The 16296-nt window shown below is 57.3% G+C and overlaps 3 protein-coding genes across 5 annotated transcripts; 1 reads left to right on the forward strand and 2 right to left on the reverse strand.

Moving 5' to 3' along the window:
* The first annotated feature begins 1091 nt into the window (after positions 1 to 1091).
* N4BP3 (NEDD4 binding protein 3) lies at positions 1092 to 6439 on the forward strand. Of its 2 annotated transcripts, none has more exons than XM_064458678.1 (5): positions 1092 to 1295; positions 3041 to 3484; positions 3683 to 4237; positions 4465 to 4722; positions 4949 to 6439. In XM_064458678.1, the coding sequence occupies exons 2-5, from the start codon at positions 3071 to 3073 to the stop codon at positions 5519 to 5521; spliced, it is 1800 nt and encodes a 599-aa protein (XP_064314748.1). In that variant the 5' UTR covers positions 1092 to 1295; positions 3041 to 3070; the 3' UTR covers positions 5522 to 6439. The 2 variants fall into 2 exon arrangements, with proteins under 2 accessions (XP_064314748.1, XP_064314749.1); XM_064458679.1 differs by lacking the exon at positions 1092 to 1295 and adding an exon at positions 1344 to 2048.
* A 465-nt stretch (positions 6440 to 6904) lies between these two features.
* On the reverse strand, positions 6905 to 8433 carry NHP2 (NHP2 ribonucleoprotein). Of its 2 annotated transcripts, none has more exons than XM_064458681.1 (4): positions 8269 to 8433; positions 8093 to 8162; positions 7878 to 7983; positions 6905 to 7167 (listed from the first exon to the last, which is right to left on the reverse strand). In XM_064458681.1, the coding sequence occupies exons 1-4, from the start codon at positions 8387 to 8389 to the stop codon at positions 7042 to 7044; spliced, it is 423 nt and encodes a 140-aa protein (XP_064314751.1). In that variant the 5' UTR covers positions 8390 to 8433; the 3' UTR covers positions 6905 to 7041. The 2 variants fall into 2 exon arrangements, with proteins under 2 accessions (XP_064314751.1, XP_064314750.1); XM_064458680.1 differs by having other exon boundaries at positions 8242 to 8432.
* A 192-nt stretch (positions 8434 to 8625) lies between these two features.
* LOC135314691 (bromodomain-containing protein 8-like) lies at positions 8626 to 14109 on the reverse strand. The gene is made up of 6 exons (XM_064458684.1): positions 13686 to 14109; positions 13094 to 13294; positions 11654 to 11799; positions 10838 to 10924; positions 10334 to 10402; positions 8626 to 9380 (listed from the first exon to the last, which is right to left on the reverse strand). The coding sequence occupies exons 1-6, from the start codon at positions 14034 to 14036 to the stop codon at positions 9146 to 9148; spliced, it is 1089 nt and encodes a 362-aa protein (XP_064314754.1). The 5' UTR covers positions 14037 to 14109; the 3' UTR covers positions 8626 to 9145.
* Between the last annotated feature and the right edge of the window lie 2187 nt (positions 14110 to 16296).

Consider the following 16296-nt stretch of genomic DNA (forward strand, 5'->3'; position numbering starts at 1 on the left):
AAGGTCCCAGCGGGATACTGTTACTGCCTGCCGCCACAGACATGGGCCTGCCCTCTGGTAGGGACCGAGGGGTGCCACAGGCTGCTGGGGGTGCCCCACGTGAGGCAGAGGGCCCGGACATCGCAGATGCATTCCTGCTGCCAGCCGCTTGGGAAATTGCACTGTTGCGAATGCCCCCCCTATTCAGAGGCTGTGTGTCCTGCTGGTCCAGCATGCAGCTGGGTGGTGGAAAGGAGCTACTGGGGAACAGGGAGGCCAGGGATGGAGGGAGCGAGTGGTTGTGTGCCTTGGCACCACACCGAGGATAATGCAAGCATGTGAGCCTGACGAGCAGGGACTGGGGACAGTGTGTGTGTGTGGGTGAGCACTGGCAGCACAGCTTGAGGACTCTGGTGTGCGTCGGGGGGAGCTGGCAGCAGGCAGGGCCCTGGTGCGCGAGCACGCCGGATGCATGTGTCCCCGAACCTGGGCTGGGGATGGTGCGTGTGTGATCGCTCCCGGGGGAGAGATGGGCACTGTGCACAGACCGCGTGGGGATGGAGTGGGGTTGCTGCAGACGCCCCACTCCCGAGGAGGCCGGGTTGCCTGGTGACCAGGTCTGCTCCGTGCTGGGCTCCCTGCTGCCAGTGCCTGGCACGCTGCAGGGGCAGCGATTGACAAAATCGGCTCCCGGCCGGGACATGGCAGGGCTAATTCAGAAGGATGAAGCATGTCATGTCTCACTGGTACCAGGCGAGGTGCTGGGGTGGGTGGCAGCCCCGTGGGGGTACTCTGTGCTCCCCGTGCATGCTGCGGCAGGTGGAGTGAGCTGTGCAGTGCAAGCATCTCCGGTGGCTCCTGCACACCCGTGGGTGCCGTGGCACGGGGGGGGGACACGGAGCTGTCCTGCAAAAGGAGGGTGCAGAGTGTCCCGCCGAGCCGAGACCCCTCTCTCTTCCACGGGTGCTTGGTGCAGCCAACGAGGCTGAGCAAAACGCCTCTCTCCTGCCCCGGGTCTGCAGCAGAGTGGGGGTTGTGGGGGTCTCCGTTTGCGCACGGGGTGCTCGGCGCTGCAGGCAGCCAGCCCGCCCCGAGCACCGCCCCGCCCTGCTGGTGGGCACGGCCGGGCCCTCCCTCTTCCTCCTCCTCCTCTTCCCCCGCCCCTCACCGTGCCGCCGCCGCCCGCCTCCGCGCCGCGATTTGCCGGTGCCGGCTCCGCCCGCAGCCCGCGCGTCCGCCACCGAGGGGCGCGTTCAAACACGGCGAGGGAAGGAGCGGGGAGAGGAGCTCGGTGGGATCGCAGCGCCGCCGGCATGGTGAGTGCGGGCCCGGTGCGTCCCCCGGGGAGCCCCGGTGCGCCTCCCGGAGCGCCCCTCCCTTTCCCCGGTGCTCTCGGCCCTGCGGCTTTGTCCCGGGTTGCAGCACGCTCGGCCCTGGGGACCGACCTCCCCCTCCGCGCCGGAAATTCCGGCCGGGATCGGTGGGAGCTGCGGGGAGGAGCGGGGGGGGCGCTGCGGACCCGCCTCCGCCGCAGCCCCTTCCCCCCCTTCCCCCCCGCACCTCTCCGCGGCCCACCCGCTTCACGCCCAGAGGGGATGGGAGGGGGTTTGTGGCCGGATCCAGCCCGGGCAGAGCTCGATGGGGGCACGGCTGGGATTGGGACCAGATCTCGTCCACCACCCCGGGAAGGAGCCAGGCTGGCCGGACCGGTGTTTTGCTGCCTGGGGCGGGGTGTGACACCCTTCCCGCCGCAGGCAGGACACCTTCGGGCTCCCCCGGCGCTTCCCAAACCTACAACCTGACCTACTTCCTTGGCCGCCTGTGCCGGGAGGAGCTGCTGCGGGGCTTGGCCGAGCTGCTCCCGGCCGATGCCCTTGTGCTGGGGGCTGGATGCTGCAAGCTTCCCCCCCATGGGGACATCCATGACCCTCATCCCCGTGCACACCTGGTGGCATCCCAGACCCTCCCAGAGGGTCTGTCCCCACTGCCCTTTGTGGGACGTCGATGCCCGGAGCAGGTGCTGGGCTCACAGAGGGAGGTGACAGCGCAGGCCAGGAGCTGTCAGACAGGTTTGTGCGTGGCAGCAATTAAAAGCGGGGTGTTTGTTTACCCGGCGCGTGGTGCTGAGAACCAGGGCAGCTTCCTGGGTGTAACCTGGCCCGTGAGCCCTCGGCGAGGCTGGGAGTGTAGCAGGGGCTCTGCCTCACCCCTGCCACGTTTGCTGTGCCCCCTCCGCCCGGGCTGCCTGCGAAGGGCTGCGAGGGCCGTCACCCCCCTCACCGGTACTGGGGAGCTGGAGTTGAGGCCAAAGGCATCCTCACGTCCTTCCTACCCGGCCACCTGCACAGGAAGCTGTATTGTCCCATCCGCATCCTGCCCCTTCCCGCCTCCTCCTGCCGTGTCTGGCCACGGGGTTCCCTGCATGCGTGCAGCAGCTGGACTCCAGCTGCCTCATCCCTGCCCGGTGTTGGGGTGGGAGCACTGCGGGTGGAGTGGGGCCGTGGGGAGGGCTTGGTTGCTCGCCCTGCATGGTGCTGGGAGGCCGTGCTGTGCGGGAAGACTCCCTCTGGGGCAGGACAGGTGCCTGTCCTCTGCACACCCTGGGGAGGCTGAGCCAGTGACCCCCAGGACTGCGCAACCCCATGGTCATTCCAGGGAGGTCTCCGGAGGTTGTCTGGACCCTGAGGTCCTGGTGGGGTGGCTCAGTGCCACTGGGCCGGGGCTGGCGCCAGGCCCGGGCAGGTGCTGCCGGCTCCTGAACTCGCCTGCCTGGCTGGGCGGCAGGTGCGTGTTTTGGTGGCGGCCCCGGCCGCAGGCAGGAGGTGGGGCTGGGTGTGGGAGGGAAGTGCTCTGCCATGGGGGGATGGCAGGGGGGAACCCCTGCCCTGGTGCATGCTGCATGCCAGTGCCCTGCTTGCTTGGCTCCCGGGTCCACAGGGAGCTGCCTCGACCTGGTGGGTCTCTCCCAGCGCCAGGAGCCCAGGTCGGTCCTTGGCACTGGTTGGGAAAGGGGGTGCCAGCGGCGTTTGAAGCATTGCTGACTCTGTCTCTCCTTCGGCAGTGCTGGTACCGGGCTTTTCCCTAATTCTCCATGGCAGCAGCACAGGGTCCTGTGACCTGTGAGCCCGACACCCGGATCCTCAGCACCTACTTCTCTTCAGAGCCCGTTGGTGTCGTTGGCAGCATGGGCAGCGTGGGCAGCCTGGTGGAGAAGCAGGATCTGTCCCCCCTGGAGCTGCGGGCCCCGCTGGGGGGCTCGCGGGGGCTTCGGCAGCCTGATGGCTTGCTGCGGAAGGGGCTGAGCCAACGGGAGCTCTTTGGCTACCTGCACGGGGCCAAGAAGGAGATGCGGTCAGAACGGAAGCACCAGACGTCAGGCACCTGCTACAAGCGGGACTATGAGAGCGACCGCGAGAACCGGTCCCCTGAGCGCTGCTCCCGGGAGCACCACCGTGGGGCTGACTTCTCCAAGAGCTCCCTGCCCGAGAGGGGCCGCTTTGACAAGGTGAGACTGTGCGTGCCATGCTGGGCCCTGAAATACACCTGCGTGAGGATGGGGCTGGAGCAGAATGGTCTGTGCCAGGGATTTCAGGATGTCCAGGGATATGGGGCTGGGAGCAAGCGGCTTCTCCCTGGCTCTGGGTGCCTGTGTGTGCTGGTGGGGGGTTGCTGGGCTCATCCTGACTCTGCTCTTGTTTTTCAGTGCCGTATCAGGCCCTCAGCTTTCAAGGCGGTAGCTGGGAAGGGGCTGGTCTCCATGCAGGGCCTGTCCTCATCCAAGGGGCAGAAGCTGTCCAAGAGCAATGGGAGCCTGCACACGCTGCTGTCGCAGAGCAGCACGGCAGCCTCACAGCATGGCCCGCTCCGCACCCACCTGCTCCACGCCATCAGCCTGGATGAGACCTCTGACTCCAGCCACAACTCCATCCAGAGCTTCCCTTCCTATGGTTCCCGCCTCAAGCCTGCCCAAAGCCAGTTCAGTGCCTCCATGGGCCACATCAACCACATTGGGGGCTCCTTGGACAGGGTCTCCCGGAGCCCCAGGGACCCCCTGGCTCCTGAGAAGGCACCCCTGTCCTGCAAAAGCATGGCCACCCTGAGCCGGCTGCAGAGCCCCGGGGAGCCCCCGCCACCCTATGAGTTCACCTACTCGCTGGAGGACGCGGTGAAGCAGCTGGAGGACCGGCTGCAGGAGACAGGAGGAGAGCTACGGCAGCTCAAGAGGAGCCTTAGTGAGACTGAAGACCCCTTCACGCAGGTGAGCTGTGGGCTGGGGCTGTGCTGGGTACCCCGGGCAGGGGTGTGGGCCTACGGTGCCTCGGTGGAGTGGTGAAGGAACTGATGTCTTCCCATGGTGGGTGATGGGCTGGGAATGTCCAAGTGCGGCAGGATCCAACATCATGGGACCTTCCTGGATCCCTCCCTGGGGATGCCCCGTGCAGGGGTAGGCTATGGACCCTCACCAGCATCTACCTATGCTGGCAGGTGTTTGAGGACAAGCAGCGGCTGTGGCTGGATGAGCTGGAGGATCTGAAGCAGATGTACGTGGCCCGGCTGCAGCAGGTGACGCAGCAGGCGCAGCGCGGGCAGCGGGCACTGCAGCTGCAGCTCTACAAGGCGCAGCAGGAGAAGAAGCGGCTACAGGAGGAGCTGAGCATGCAGCAGTGCCAGTGTGAGGAGCCCAAGCTCCGGCAGTCCCAGGGTGAGCGAGTCAGCCCCAAGCTGGAAGAGACCAAGTGGGAGGTGAGTTCCCTTCCTTCCCTCCCTGTTGCCACCCTCCTGGCCGTGGAGCCAGGATGGGGGCAGCGGTTCCTTGCTCTGGTGTCACTCATGGCCACAGGACATGGGGAGACAAGCCAGGTGTGATGGTTATGGTCTCCCAGGGACGCTGTGGTGACAGCCTGGGGTGCTGCCACCCCTGGGGTCCTACTCCTCCAACCCTTCCTCACTGCTTGCCTGTGCCCTGCAGGTGTGCCAGAAGGCAGCGGAGATCTCCCTGCTGAAACAGCAGCTCCGGGACACCCAGGAGGAGATGGCTCAGAAGCTGGGTGAAATCTTTAGCTTGAAGACGCAGCTGCGAGAGGCCAAGGCAGAGGTCCAGGCCCGGGATTCCCAGCTGGCACAACTGGCAGACTCCTTCCAGAGCTCCCCGGAGCCCAGCACCTCACTGCCACTGGGTGATGACCCCATGCCGGCGTGCCAGGACTTCCCCGGCTGCGAAACTGATGACTCCAAGTGCCGGGGCCTTCACAGCGACACAGCGGAGCCACTGGAGCGGCAGGTGGAGTGGCTGTGGGCAGAGCTGCTGCGGGAGCGGCGCCAGGGCCAGCTGCAGGCTGTGAACTTTGAGCTGGAGAGGAAAACCTGGCAGGAGGAGAAGGAGAAGGTGCTGCGGTACCAGCGGGAGCTCCAGGCCAGCTACATGGAGATGTACCACCGGAGTCAGGCACTAGAGCGGGAGCTGCGGCAGCTGCGGTCAGAGCCCAGGGATATGGGGGCTGACGCTCCATGGATTGAGCGGGTGGAGTCCTCGAAGATCTGAGCGGCAGGATGCCAGTGGGACTGTGAAGGAGGAAGGTCTCTTGCTGCTGCAATGGGAGGATTTCAGGGTCTGCACAAGGACCAGCTGCTTGGTGCTGCCCTGGGGAGAAGGACTGATTGCGACAAGGGAGCTTTTTCTCCTTGCAGCGCTTAAGGCCCTTCTGGGGGGAGGGGGGTTATCTGTGTGAGGGTGGGGGTCTTGCATGTGCCCCATGCTCTGACTCCAGGATTGCTTGCCCTGTGATTCTTTCTGCCATGGAGCAGAAACCAAGCATCCTGTGAGCCATTCCCTGTCCCTCCTGCTCTGCCGCCCGTTCCCTACAACCCAGTAACTTAATGTCTTGCTAAGGAGAGACTTGAGCTGTGTCCTCATCCCCACTGCCTTGCTGTGGGAGCCCCAGCCCCTGTTCGCAGCGGCTGCCCTGTCAGTAGCATCCTGGAGCTGGTGGTGTGGCAGTGCTGGTGTGCCTGTGTGGGTCTGTGTTGGTGCCACTGGGAAGGCAGAGGAGGAAAGCGCTGGTATTGCCAGGAGGGGTGGGGAAGCTGCCCCAGCACCTCTGTCAGGGCATTCCATGGCAGCAGTACTGGAGCTGCTCTGCAGGGGAGGGGGTTAATGCACCATCCCTGCAGGAAGCCCTCAAGCTGAGAGGGCTGAGTGGCTTATGCAAGGAGGGGTCAGGAACTGGTACCCTGCCACAGTGGGAGGCCTTTTTTTGGAGGGGCGAGGACTGGGGCATGTGGCTAGGGGGCTGGGATGCTCCCAACTGGGGAAGAGACTGGGGGATCCCCACATCGCCCTCTGAAGGTGGGTGAGAGGGAGTGGAGGAGCTGGGGGGACCAGGTCAGAGGAGCCCTGCTCCATGTCTGTAACAGCCGAGGCTCTCCACGGCCTTTCCTGCAATAAACTCAGTTTTCATTCTGCTGGCCTCTGCCTTTGCTCTCCCCCACGGGGGCTCTCGGCCGCGCCGGCGGGTGTGGGCTGGTCCGGGGAGGCAGAGGGGACCCCCCCCCCGAACCCGGACCCAGCGCCCGCCCGGGCTGCCGGGGAGGGAGGGAGGCGGCGTGGTGCCGTCGGTACAACCCGCCGGGGCTGAGTCACGGCAGGGCTGGGCGGACCGGCACCCTGGGCGCTGCCGCCGGGGTAGGCCCCACCGCCCCCCAAGGGAACACACACACCCGCCCCCCCCCCCCCCCCCCCCGCGGAATGGTTCGTCCGGTCCCGCCGGACTCAGCAGCGCCCAGGCGCGCCCACCCCTCCCGCAGGGTGACCCCCCCCGCCGGCCGGAGCGCGGACGCCCCCTGGCGGCGCGGCGGCCGTAGCCGTGTCCGCTCCAGTCCCAGGCAAGGCCGGCACTGCCTCTACAGACCCCACAGCAACCACTGCTGCCTCTAGAAACTACACAAACACCTTTATTCACCCCCGTGGCACCCCCGCCCCCCATCAGTGTCCCCACAAACAGGGGGCCAAGAGACCCACCCCCCACTGCTGCTGCCCCACGGGCACATCCCATCCCCAGCTCTTCACAATGGCAGCGGCAGGGCCTCCACCTCCTCCAGGCACTCATCGTAGGTCTCCTGGTACTCCTCGTGGGGCTTGATCATGATGACGCAGGTTGGGCGCTTCGAGCCAGCTGCGGCTCCCAGGTCCTGTGGGAACACAGCGAGGCCATGAGGGAGGCTGGGGGGCACTGGGTCCCCCCCAAGGGGAGGCCTGACACCCAGCCAACATGCTTCACGCCATGGCCTAGGGAAGACATCTCTGATAGCCCCTCAAGCCCAAACCCTCCAGACTTGTGCTGGGTTTAAGAACCCCTTCCCCAACTTCTCTCCTGGATGCTGGAAGTGAAGCGCTGGGCTGGCACATGCCATGAGGGGCTGGCACCTGCCTCACGCCGTACTCCTTTCCCAGGGCGGGGGTCTGCAGAGCTGCCTGCACTGGGGGCAAAGCCCCAAAGACACAACACCCCCCACCCCCAACTTCCAGTCTGCAAAGGTGAAGATGTCCCACCAACACCACACTTTGGCCAGCATCTCATTTCTGCAAGCAGGCATGTCTCAGATCATGATCAAGGGGGGAGAAAAGCATCCTGGCTCCAAACCAGAGAGCTCCCATCCCCAAATACTGCAAGGACTCTACCAGGGCAAATGGTTTTGTGGTCCCACAGCAAAACACTCCTACCCCTGCGCCACAGCTGCTTGTCCCTCTTGTGCCCTGGCCACAGATGAGCACCGAGCGCTTCACTCAGGCACCAGATTTGTGCCTCCCGGGGAAGGCTCCTGCCGCAGCCCGGACTTGGTGCTGCCCACCGGGTTCCCTCTCACCGGGGCTGGTGCCTCTCGGCTGCGCAGCCCCTTACCGCTTTGGAAGGGACGTATGCGTAGGGGAGGCTCCTGTCCTCGCACATGATGGGGATGTGGCAGTATACATCGATAGGCAGCGTGTCGCCGGCCAGCACCATGATCCTGCGGGGGGAAAGCTGGTGTCAGCGGTCGGGCCGCGCTGGGGCAGCGGGGCCCGGGGCCAGCAGGGCCGTGTCGTGCCAGGGCAGCAGAACCCGGCGGCAGCGCTTACCCCTTCTCCCCCTTGTTGATGAACTTCTGAACCTCCTTCACACCGCGACGGATCTGCTTGTGCTTGGCCGCTGCAAGACAACGGCACCGTGAGGAGGCTGCGCGACCCGGACCCGGTCCCTCCCGCCCGCCCCCGCTGCTCAGCCAGACCTTTCCTGATGCACTTGTAGAGCTTACGTGTCAGCTTGCGGGAGGCGAGCGGCTGGGCGATAGGGTTCAGGTAGTCGAGCTGCTCCCGGTAGGAGCGCTCGGCAGCTCCCTCCGCCTCCGCCGCCTCCGCCTGCTTCTCCCGCGCCATGGCCGCGCCGCCACCGCGCCACCGCTTCCGCTTCCGGAATACGCGCGGCCCGGGAGGCGTGCCTTACACCCTAATCGCTCTTCGCCAGCCAATCGACACCACCTTCAGGGCTGCCAGCCCACGGCGCTCACCAATGGCGAGCGGCGCCCGCTCTTCCCCGCCCCTTGGGGCTCCGGCCTGCTGCCGGGCTCCTCGCGCCGCCAGGGTCCTGTCGCCCACCCCCCCCATACCTCCCCCCGCCTGGGGTTTCAAACACGCGTGGACAGGCTCCCACCACGGGCCTTTACTGCGGCGCGCCCCGCCGCGGGGTCGGGCCGGAGTGCCCCTCCCGGCCTGCGGCGCCCCGGTAACGCCCGGCCCGCCCCGAACCGACCCGCAACATAGCAGCGCCTCAGACCCGCGGGAAGGCGGCGCCTCCGTGCACGGCCCGCCGTCCTCGCAGCGCTGGGCCCTCATCGTCCCAGCCGGTCACAAAGATAATGTTCTCCCAGGTCTTTTTTTGCTCCCAGGGAACTGTTTCTCACTGCAGGACTGCGGTGCTGCTTTTCTCAGGGAAGAAAGGAGGTTTCCCTGCCAGTGCCCCTCCTAGAAATGGCTTTGTTCCTTATCCCATCAACCTGGTGGGCACCACTGGAGGATAACTAGCTCTGCCAGAGACCATGGCTGCAGCTTCACCACATCTCCTGAGCACCAGCAGACCTCCTGAGCCAGGGGGACAACACTTCTCCAAAATAAACGTGCCTCAGATGTGGCTCGTTACCTTCTCCCCCACCCCAGCCTGTCCCTTGAGCACAGGAGGGCTTCACCCAACATCTGCAGCTGCTCCAAGACCTCTTGCTGCATCTCCATGGCCATGCGGTGCACATGGTGGTTGAAGCTGTTGTACATCACCGCATTCTGGAACATGAGCATGAGGTCATGCTGGAACTGGACCATTGACTGAATGTGTCCCTTTGACAGTCTTCTCTTTATGCTTGTTAAATCCATGGGTCTACAAAAGACAGACGGAAGGAGAATTAAATTGCAACCCAGGGCCACTCATTCTTCAGGCTCTGCTTGAACATGCTTATTCTCGTTTGAGCATGGCCCTGAAAGCACAGCTATTTTCAGTCAGTTTTATTGCTCAGGACAAAAAGGGGGAGTGAGAAATGTTTTTCTTCCAAGTCAGACAAAAGTAAGTTTAGCCAATGCGACACTTGCTATCCAATCAACATGGCAGGTCATTAGCAGTCACCTCTAAAAAAATTTTGATGTTGAGCTCCAGAGAAGGCAAGCAGAGCGATCCTAGTAATTAGTCCTCCTGAAGTCAGTCCAGGTCTTAGTGGAGAAAGAAAAGTTACTAAAATAGGTATCTATTAAAACCCTTTAAAATCAAATAGTGCCACTAGTAAAAATAGCAGTGCTGGTAAGAGGAACATGATGGAGAATAAATATTACTTCCCTTATTTTGACAGAACGAGAAAATGAATGGCTGCAGAGAGGACAACTGTGACCAGAATAGAATATGATTCAGCTCTGAAAAATGATCTTAATCTCTCTGGGAAATATTCTTTTGACCCACTTCTCCAGTGAGAGTAAAACATCTGCAGAACAAGCAGTGGATGAGGAGAGGGTCTGAGGCACATGCTTCCAACCTGGGGGGAAGTGACTGCTGAGCCGCAGAAGCCGAATCGCCTGCTCAGGCAGAGCTGACAGCTGAGTGGACTGTGCCTGGAGTAAGTCAGCCATGCAATGCCAGCAAAGGGTGGGCACAATTCCTATCGGCTCCAGAATCAGTGTGAGGTTGTAAACACCCAGAAGGGGTTTTAAAAAAAAAGAAATCAGTGGGAGATGCTGGTGACAGCCAAACTCTGGAAAAGGAGGAAGGAAACTGGCCCTCTGGAAACTACAGAAGACAGAAGAAACAGACAAATCAACTATTGAGCACTTCCTCCACAAACTCACCTCTTTACCACATCCCTGTATCCAGGGGCTTGTTTCTCTGACACCGCTTTCAGGAATGGGCCACTGTATCTGCAGGGACAAGCAAGAAGAATTACCTCTGTCCGCCTCTGCCAAAGACGACATCGCAACATGGACCAGTGCTTGCCTCTCCCTGCTTGCCATGAGGGCCATGGCCGATTGGCAACAGCCAGTGTTCGGTGGCTGTCTTGACTCGGCATGGGAGGAGGCTGAGCCCCTAGCCGAAGCTGGCTGTGCCAGCTGTGTAGGAAGCAACATTTGGGCTCTGCCACATTAAGCAGAGGAAATAAATATGCAGTGTTCTCTCCAGCTTTGCAGCACACAGCTGTTCTTGCTGCAAGGAGAGCCAGAAGCAAAGCCATGGAAAGGCAAGCCAGCCTCTGGTGGCTGTCGTGGAGGGGAGGACAAGGCTTGGTGACACAGGAGCTGGAAGTCAGGCCAGTGTGTTCAGGAGCCTTGTCAATCCAACCCTTTGCCCCCACATACCTGTGACTGGCTATCATCTTCCAGATGGAGAGGAGAGTTCTTTTGAAGAGCAAATGCTGCAGGGGGTTATCCCAGCTCAGCTGCACCCTGTGGAGGGAATATATTGCCAGATCATCACACTTGAGACAAAGTAGGAGGTGGCAATTCTGCTAGCACCCACCACATCCAGGTGGATGAGGCGCAGAGATCCTTCGCTGTAGCTATGCAAAGCCTTTCAGGATGAGCTGGTGGAAGCGTTCTACAACTGAATGTACAACTAAACATCCAGAAGATGCCAGGCAATAGGTAGAAACAAGACCTGAACTGAGCAGCTCTAAAGGGCAGGATCAAGTTGAATATAAAAGCTCATGCTACTCTCAAGTTCAGAACTTTACTGAGGTGTTTTTTATTCAGTTTCTCATCCCAATAAACTATGTTTTTTGTTCAGAAGGCAGCCCTGGTGATCACATATGTGGCAGAGGCTGCATGTGACTGACATGCCTGCACCTGCAGCAGGCTGGTAATGCCTCTTAGGAGCTAGACTGGACATTGCCTGACGAAGCATGATACCCCACTCACACGAGGCCTAGCTGCCTTGAGGAAACATGTATTTTTCTGTTTAATCTCTTACTTAATCTCTACTGTTCTCACTTCATCTTAGGATCAATGCCCCAAAATCCTGGCAGATCCACACAGACAGCACAAGTTACCTCCTTCCCTCCTGTTCTCCTTGGCTCTCACCTTCCTGGAGGTGACCTGTCCACACACTTGTTCTCATGTGAGACAAGGGAAACAACTCTGTTCTGCTATGCCTGCAAGACAGCAGAGCATACTTACATCTGCATGTTGGCAGGGTTTGTGGAGTCCAGCATGTGGGCGGCAGAGGCGCTATCACTATTGTCTTGGTCCTGGGCCTGATTACTCATCTCCCGTGGATGTGGCTCACCTAAAGCTTGTTCTCCAGGTGTCTCTTGAGTTTTGTCCTGACAAGCACAGAGGAAAAGGAAGATATGTCTAAAATGGCAGCCCATCACCTGAATCCTTTCTCCAGAAGCCAGCCTCCTGCACATCCCTTCACTGCATCCAGTCTCAGCTGGGAGCTAGCTCGATCTCTGTTATTCTGGAGGATGATGTTTGACCTTATCCAGACCTTCACTGTGCTGCCCAGCACTCCAGTAACAGCTGGGTCTGATCTCTTGGATCATAACCACTTCTGGGTAACACAAACACTGTGGAGCTGACTGGTGCCTGGTGTTGTGTCTGCTTTTCTGGGAAGAGTCATGGATGTGAGAAGGCAATCAGGAGTTGAGGTAAGACTGCCTCGGGCTTGTTAAAGATCAAGACACAGATAACAGAATCCCCTAGGGTGCAACAAGGTGGTTTCCTCACAAACTCCCACATGAATATGACAGAGAATACACTCAGCCAGGAACGAGAGTGTTGCTGCTGTTGTAGTGATCTGGCAATAAAATGTAGACAGGTACAGGGAGAGAGGGAGAGAAGCTTTCTGGAGTCCAGAAGTGATATTCTGTGCAGGGGGAAACTGAGAATCCTCAGCTGATCTGAAGCATGGAGCAGACTCCTCAGGAAGAAAGAGGACACTGTGCTGTGTTAGACTTTGACTACTGGGAGAACAAGAGAACTGCTGGGAATAGCACTGTTATGGCTGAACAGGTAAAGTGAAAGAACCCTGAAAGTTATTTCTGTCTCCAGTGTCTCAGTTTGCAAGGGAACAAATGTGACTGTGGAAAAATGGCACTGTTCTTCCACTGCTGTGTTACCTGTCCCAGCAACACCTTGGAGGCTGCTGAGAGCCCACAGGCCCCCTAGACACAGGACTGATGTAAACCCAGTCTAGACAGCGCTTGCTTCCAAGACATGATGGTCTCCAGGGGCAGATGGTTATTGCTATCACAGCCACGTGGGCCTCAAACCAGCCAAGCTGTGTGCTGCATAACACAGCAATTGGAACAAGGCAAGTATTCCACTCTAGCCTTAAACCTGAGAGCAGACTGCCAGCTCTCATGAGTCACCTTTATACTGCCGAGGAGCAATTCCTCCAACTCAAATCTGAAGGTTTGATCTGTAGCAAGCTTCCTGTTCATAAAGATACATATCCGTACATAAAAAACATCCTCCCCTCACCCATTTCTTTTGCATTCCCTCCCCTGCTGTCTCCTCCTTTGTGTCCCTCTCTCTTCTAGAGCTGATTTCCTTCACCTGTCTCCTGTCTTTCATCCAGGACCAGTAGCTCTCGTAGGACCACCTCCCCCCTACCTCTCTTCCTGGGAAGTGATCTTCCTTATCTGCCAGGACATGTAGTTGACTTTTGTCTGCTCCTGAGACTGCTGTCCCTGTGGTCTTTTCCTGGCACCTCACATCTTCCCCATCACCACGTTTCCCAGAGCCACAATAATTCCACTGAGCCTGTGATGACTCTGTGCTGCTAATGTGGAGAGGTTCCATCATCTGGGTTACCTGCAACACAGAGATTTATTGTTTCAAACTGTGAAGGCAAAAGAAAAAAGAAATAAGCAGCACAGATGCTATTTTTGCTTTCACTCACGAACACCTTTCCATTTTTAGGAATCCTTGCAAGAACTTCTGATGAAGCCCGGTGTTGTTATTACAGTGGCAGTTCTCTGACATCTCTGTTTTAGGGCGAGCTGTGTTTTGGCAAACCAGCTGCCTTGTTGCAGTGCCAGCTTTAAATGGGAAGAAGGGCTAGGTTTGGGACAGAGAGCAAGTGAACTTGGGGCATCTGCTCCTCCCCCAGACGGTTTCTGTGTGTAGGGTGGTGAAGGCCCTGAAAATCCTCATGTTTCAGGAGGGCCTGAACTATGCCCTTGAACTATCCAAACAGCCCTACCTCTGAGAAGAACTGGAGAAGACTGTCATCTTCACATGGCCTCTCTGCCATTTGGTAGTCTTCACTATCATCCCCCCAGAGAGGCTCACTGAACTCGCAGTCTGCCTCTCGGCTGCTCTCCTCTAGCTTCCCCATGGCCACCTCTTCAGTATTCCTCCAGCTCCCCATGTCCAGATCCAAGCTTGAATCCCAGCTGAGAAGCGACTGTAAGTCACTGTTCTCTGACTCGCTGGGAGACTCCATCTCAGGCTCCCACCACACCCAGGCACGGCCCATCTGCAAACAAACATAGAAAGAGACAGCAATTTCTTTGTACCCTGATCCAGAACTGCCCGAACCATTTCCTGACATACTCAGAGAGCCAAAGCATGGGAAGGACTCTGTGAAACAAGCAGCCTACACCTGCGCTCACACTTGACGGCATGTTGCAGGGCTATAGCTCTGCAACACAAACTTTCATTTCAGGGGAACTGATTTTCAGGTTTTCTGGTGCTTTTGCTGTGCTGCCCACAGGTTGGTGGGTTACTGTGCTTGGGGGATGCTGTGCTGGTTAGAAGCATGTGGCTTTGCCAGATGCTAGATGTTTAAGGTGCCAAAAGTGGCCAGCAGCAAGCTCAAAACTAAGCCATGCTGGTGCTCCTGGGCTGCTGACAGTTGTGAAAAACTAGTGACTGTGAGTACAACTCATTGAAACTCCCATTCCTATCCTGTAAGAACTTTTTTTACTGGAAATAACTTACTAAAACACCACAGAAACTTTGTTTTGAAAGTGACAAATGTGATTTAGCTGGATGGTGATATATTGTGTACCTGAGCCAGAAGAATTACAACCACACACAGTCACACACTGACGGGGGACAGTTCTACACATTTCAGAAAATAAAAGTTAGCATCCTCTTAAAGGAAGACACCATTAATCCCATCTCTGTTCATTAGTCCATGCCTAAGTGTCTTCTACTGCACAAGTCCACCATAATTTTTCTAAGTCTAGGGAATTGCTTACAGAGTCACAGTAACAAAGGTTAAGTGGCTGTTAGAAAGATCTGTACCTTGCCACTGAACTCAGCTGCCTAGATGCTGTACCCACCTGGATGCTGTACCCATGGAGGATTCTACATATTAATTAGTGGTGTCTTTAGAGTTTTCAGTTAATTATGTACAACTCAATTTTTCCAGAATTTTGAACAAGCACATTTCTTAATGACTTCCTTTTGCGTTCTCAGGACTGCTAGCACAGCTACAAATAAAGCTTACGGTGCATACCTGGGAAAAATAAGGAACCCATTGGGTTTGGGATGAGAAATCATGTTTGCTTATTTTATGAACTAACAAGTGAGCTTGCATCCAAAAGGCTGCCCTTCTGAAACCTCTTTCAAAGTTAACTTCAGTGGAATCAGATAAAATTTGATGAGGTAAGAGATAACATTACCTGCTCTCAGCTCCCAGCCAAAGCGGTTGGGCAAACTGTGATTTCATCTGAAAAGCAACCCTGTGCCTAAAGCACTTCCTGCACCATCAGCAGAGCTGGCCATGCACGAAGAACCAGCCACCGCAGCTCAGCTGAAGAACAGAAAAGCATTAGCCTAGGGTAATCCAATCACTTGTGATCACCTTTCTGTACTCCAGTTGAGAGGGATAAGCATTTTAAAATCAGAAGGCCCAGGGAACTTGGGCATAAGCACCAATTAAAAAGCTCTTTGGCCTTATGTTCAGTTTTACTAAATCTTGGAAGACTCAAGACACCAGAGTGGAATGGCAGCATTAGTGCAAGACAAGCGGGATGAGTGAAATAATTACAGACTGCTCAGTTCCATACCAATTCTGTACAAAAAATAAGAGACAAAAAGATACAGACTTCAACTTTTAATTAAGAACTGCCTGACAGTTCTTAATTATATTGGCTGCGTAAGTCACCAGCAAGAAATTATTATCAAATTAGAAAGTTTTAGTTCGCTTTGCAGAGATCAGACACTGCGCAACCCTCACTGATATGAGAAAAAGCTGCTAGAAATAGAAAAGATGGCCTTTGAAAGGAACTTACATGTCAAAACAAGAAAAATGATAAAAGCTTGAACCCGAGTAAATGAAATGTAGAAACCATAAAAAACTAGGAAAAAAATTTGAAGAGCAATTTGCTAAAAACATAAAAGCAAATAACAACAACAAACCTCATCAAAAACATCAGAAGCAGAGAGCTGCCACATGATCAGTGGGAATGACGCATGATCAGTGCCAAATATCTCAGCGGAAAATAGGCCCAGTTGGAAAAACCAAATAAATCATCATTATCAGCTGTTGCCACGGAGGAGATCATGCAAGACTTTTTCTTGGGATGGGTATGGGAGACCGCTTCTAATGACCATGTCAATGGGGAGGTTTTAGAACGATTTGAGGGACGGAGTAAAGCTTAGAACCATTTGGGATTCACTTGAAAGTCCTAAAGCTTAAATATAACATGATCAAACCTATACTGTGTAACCTGTCACTTAAATTAGCCACAGCACAAGAAAAACAGAAAGATGGAATTGTTGTATCAGTCTGTAAAAGGGTGGATGTTGGGAGATGCAGCACAGAAAGCTTGAGCTCTGCACCACAAAGGTTAGAACAAAGT

Source organism: Phalacrocorax carbo, chromosome 8 (assembly GCF_963921805.1).
Source record: "Phalacrocorax carbo chromosome 8, bPhaCar2.1, whole genome shotgun sequence".
NCBI classification, from domain to species: domain Eukaryota; kingdom Metazoa; phylum Chordata; class Aves; order Suliformes; family Phalacrocoracidae; genus Phalacrocorax; species Phalacrocorax carbo.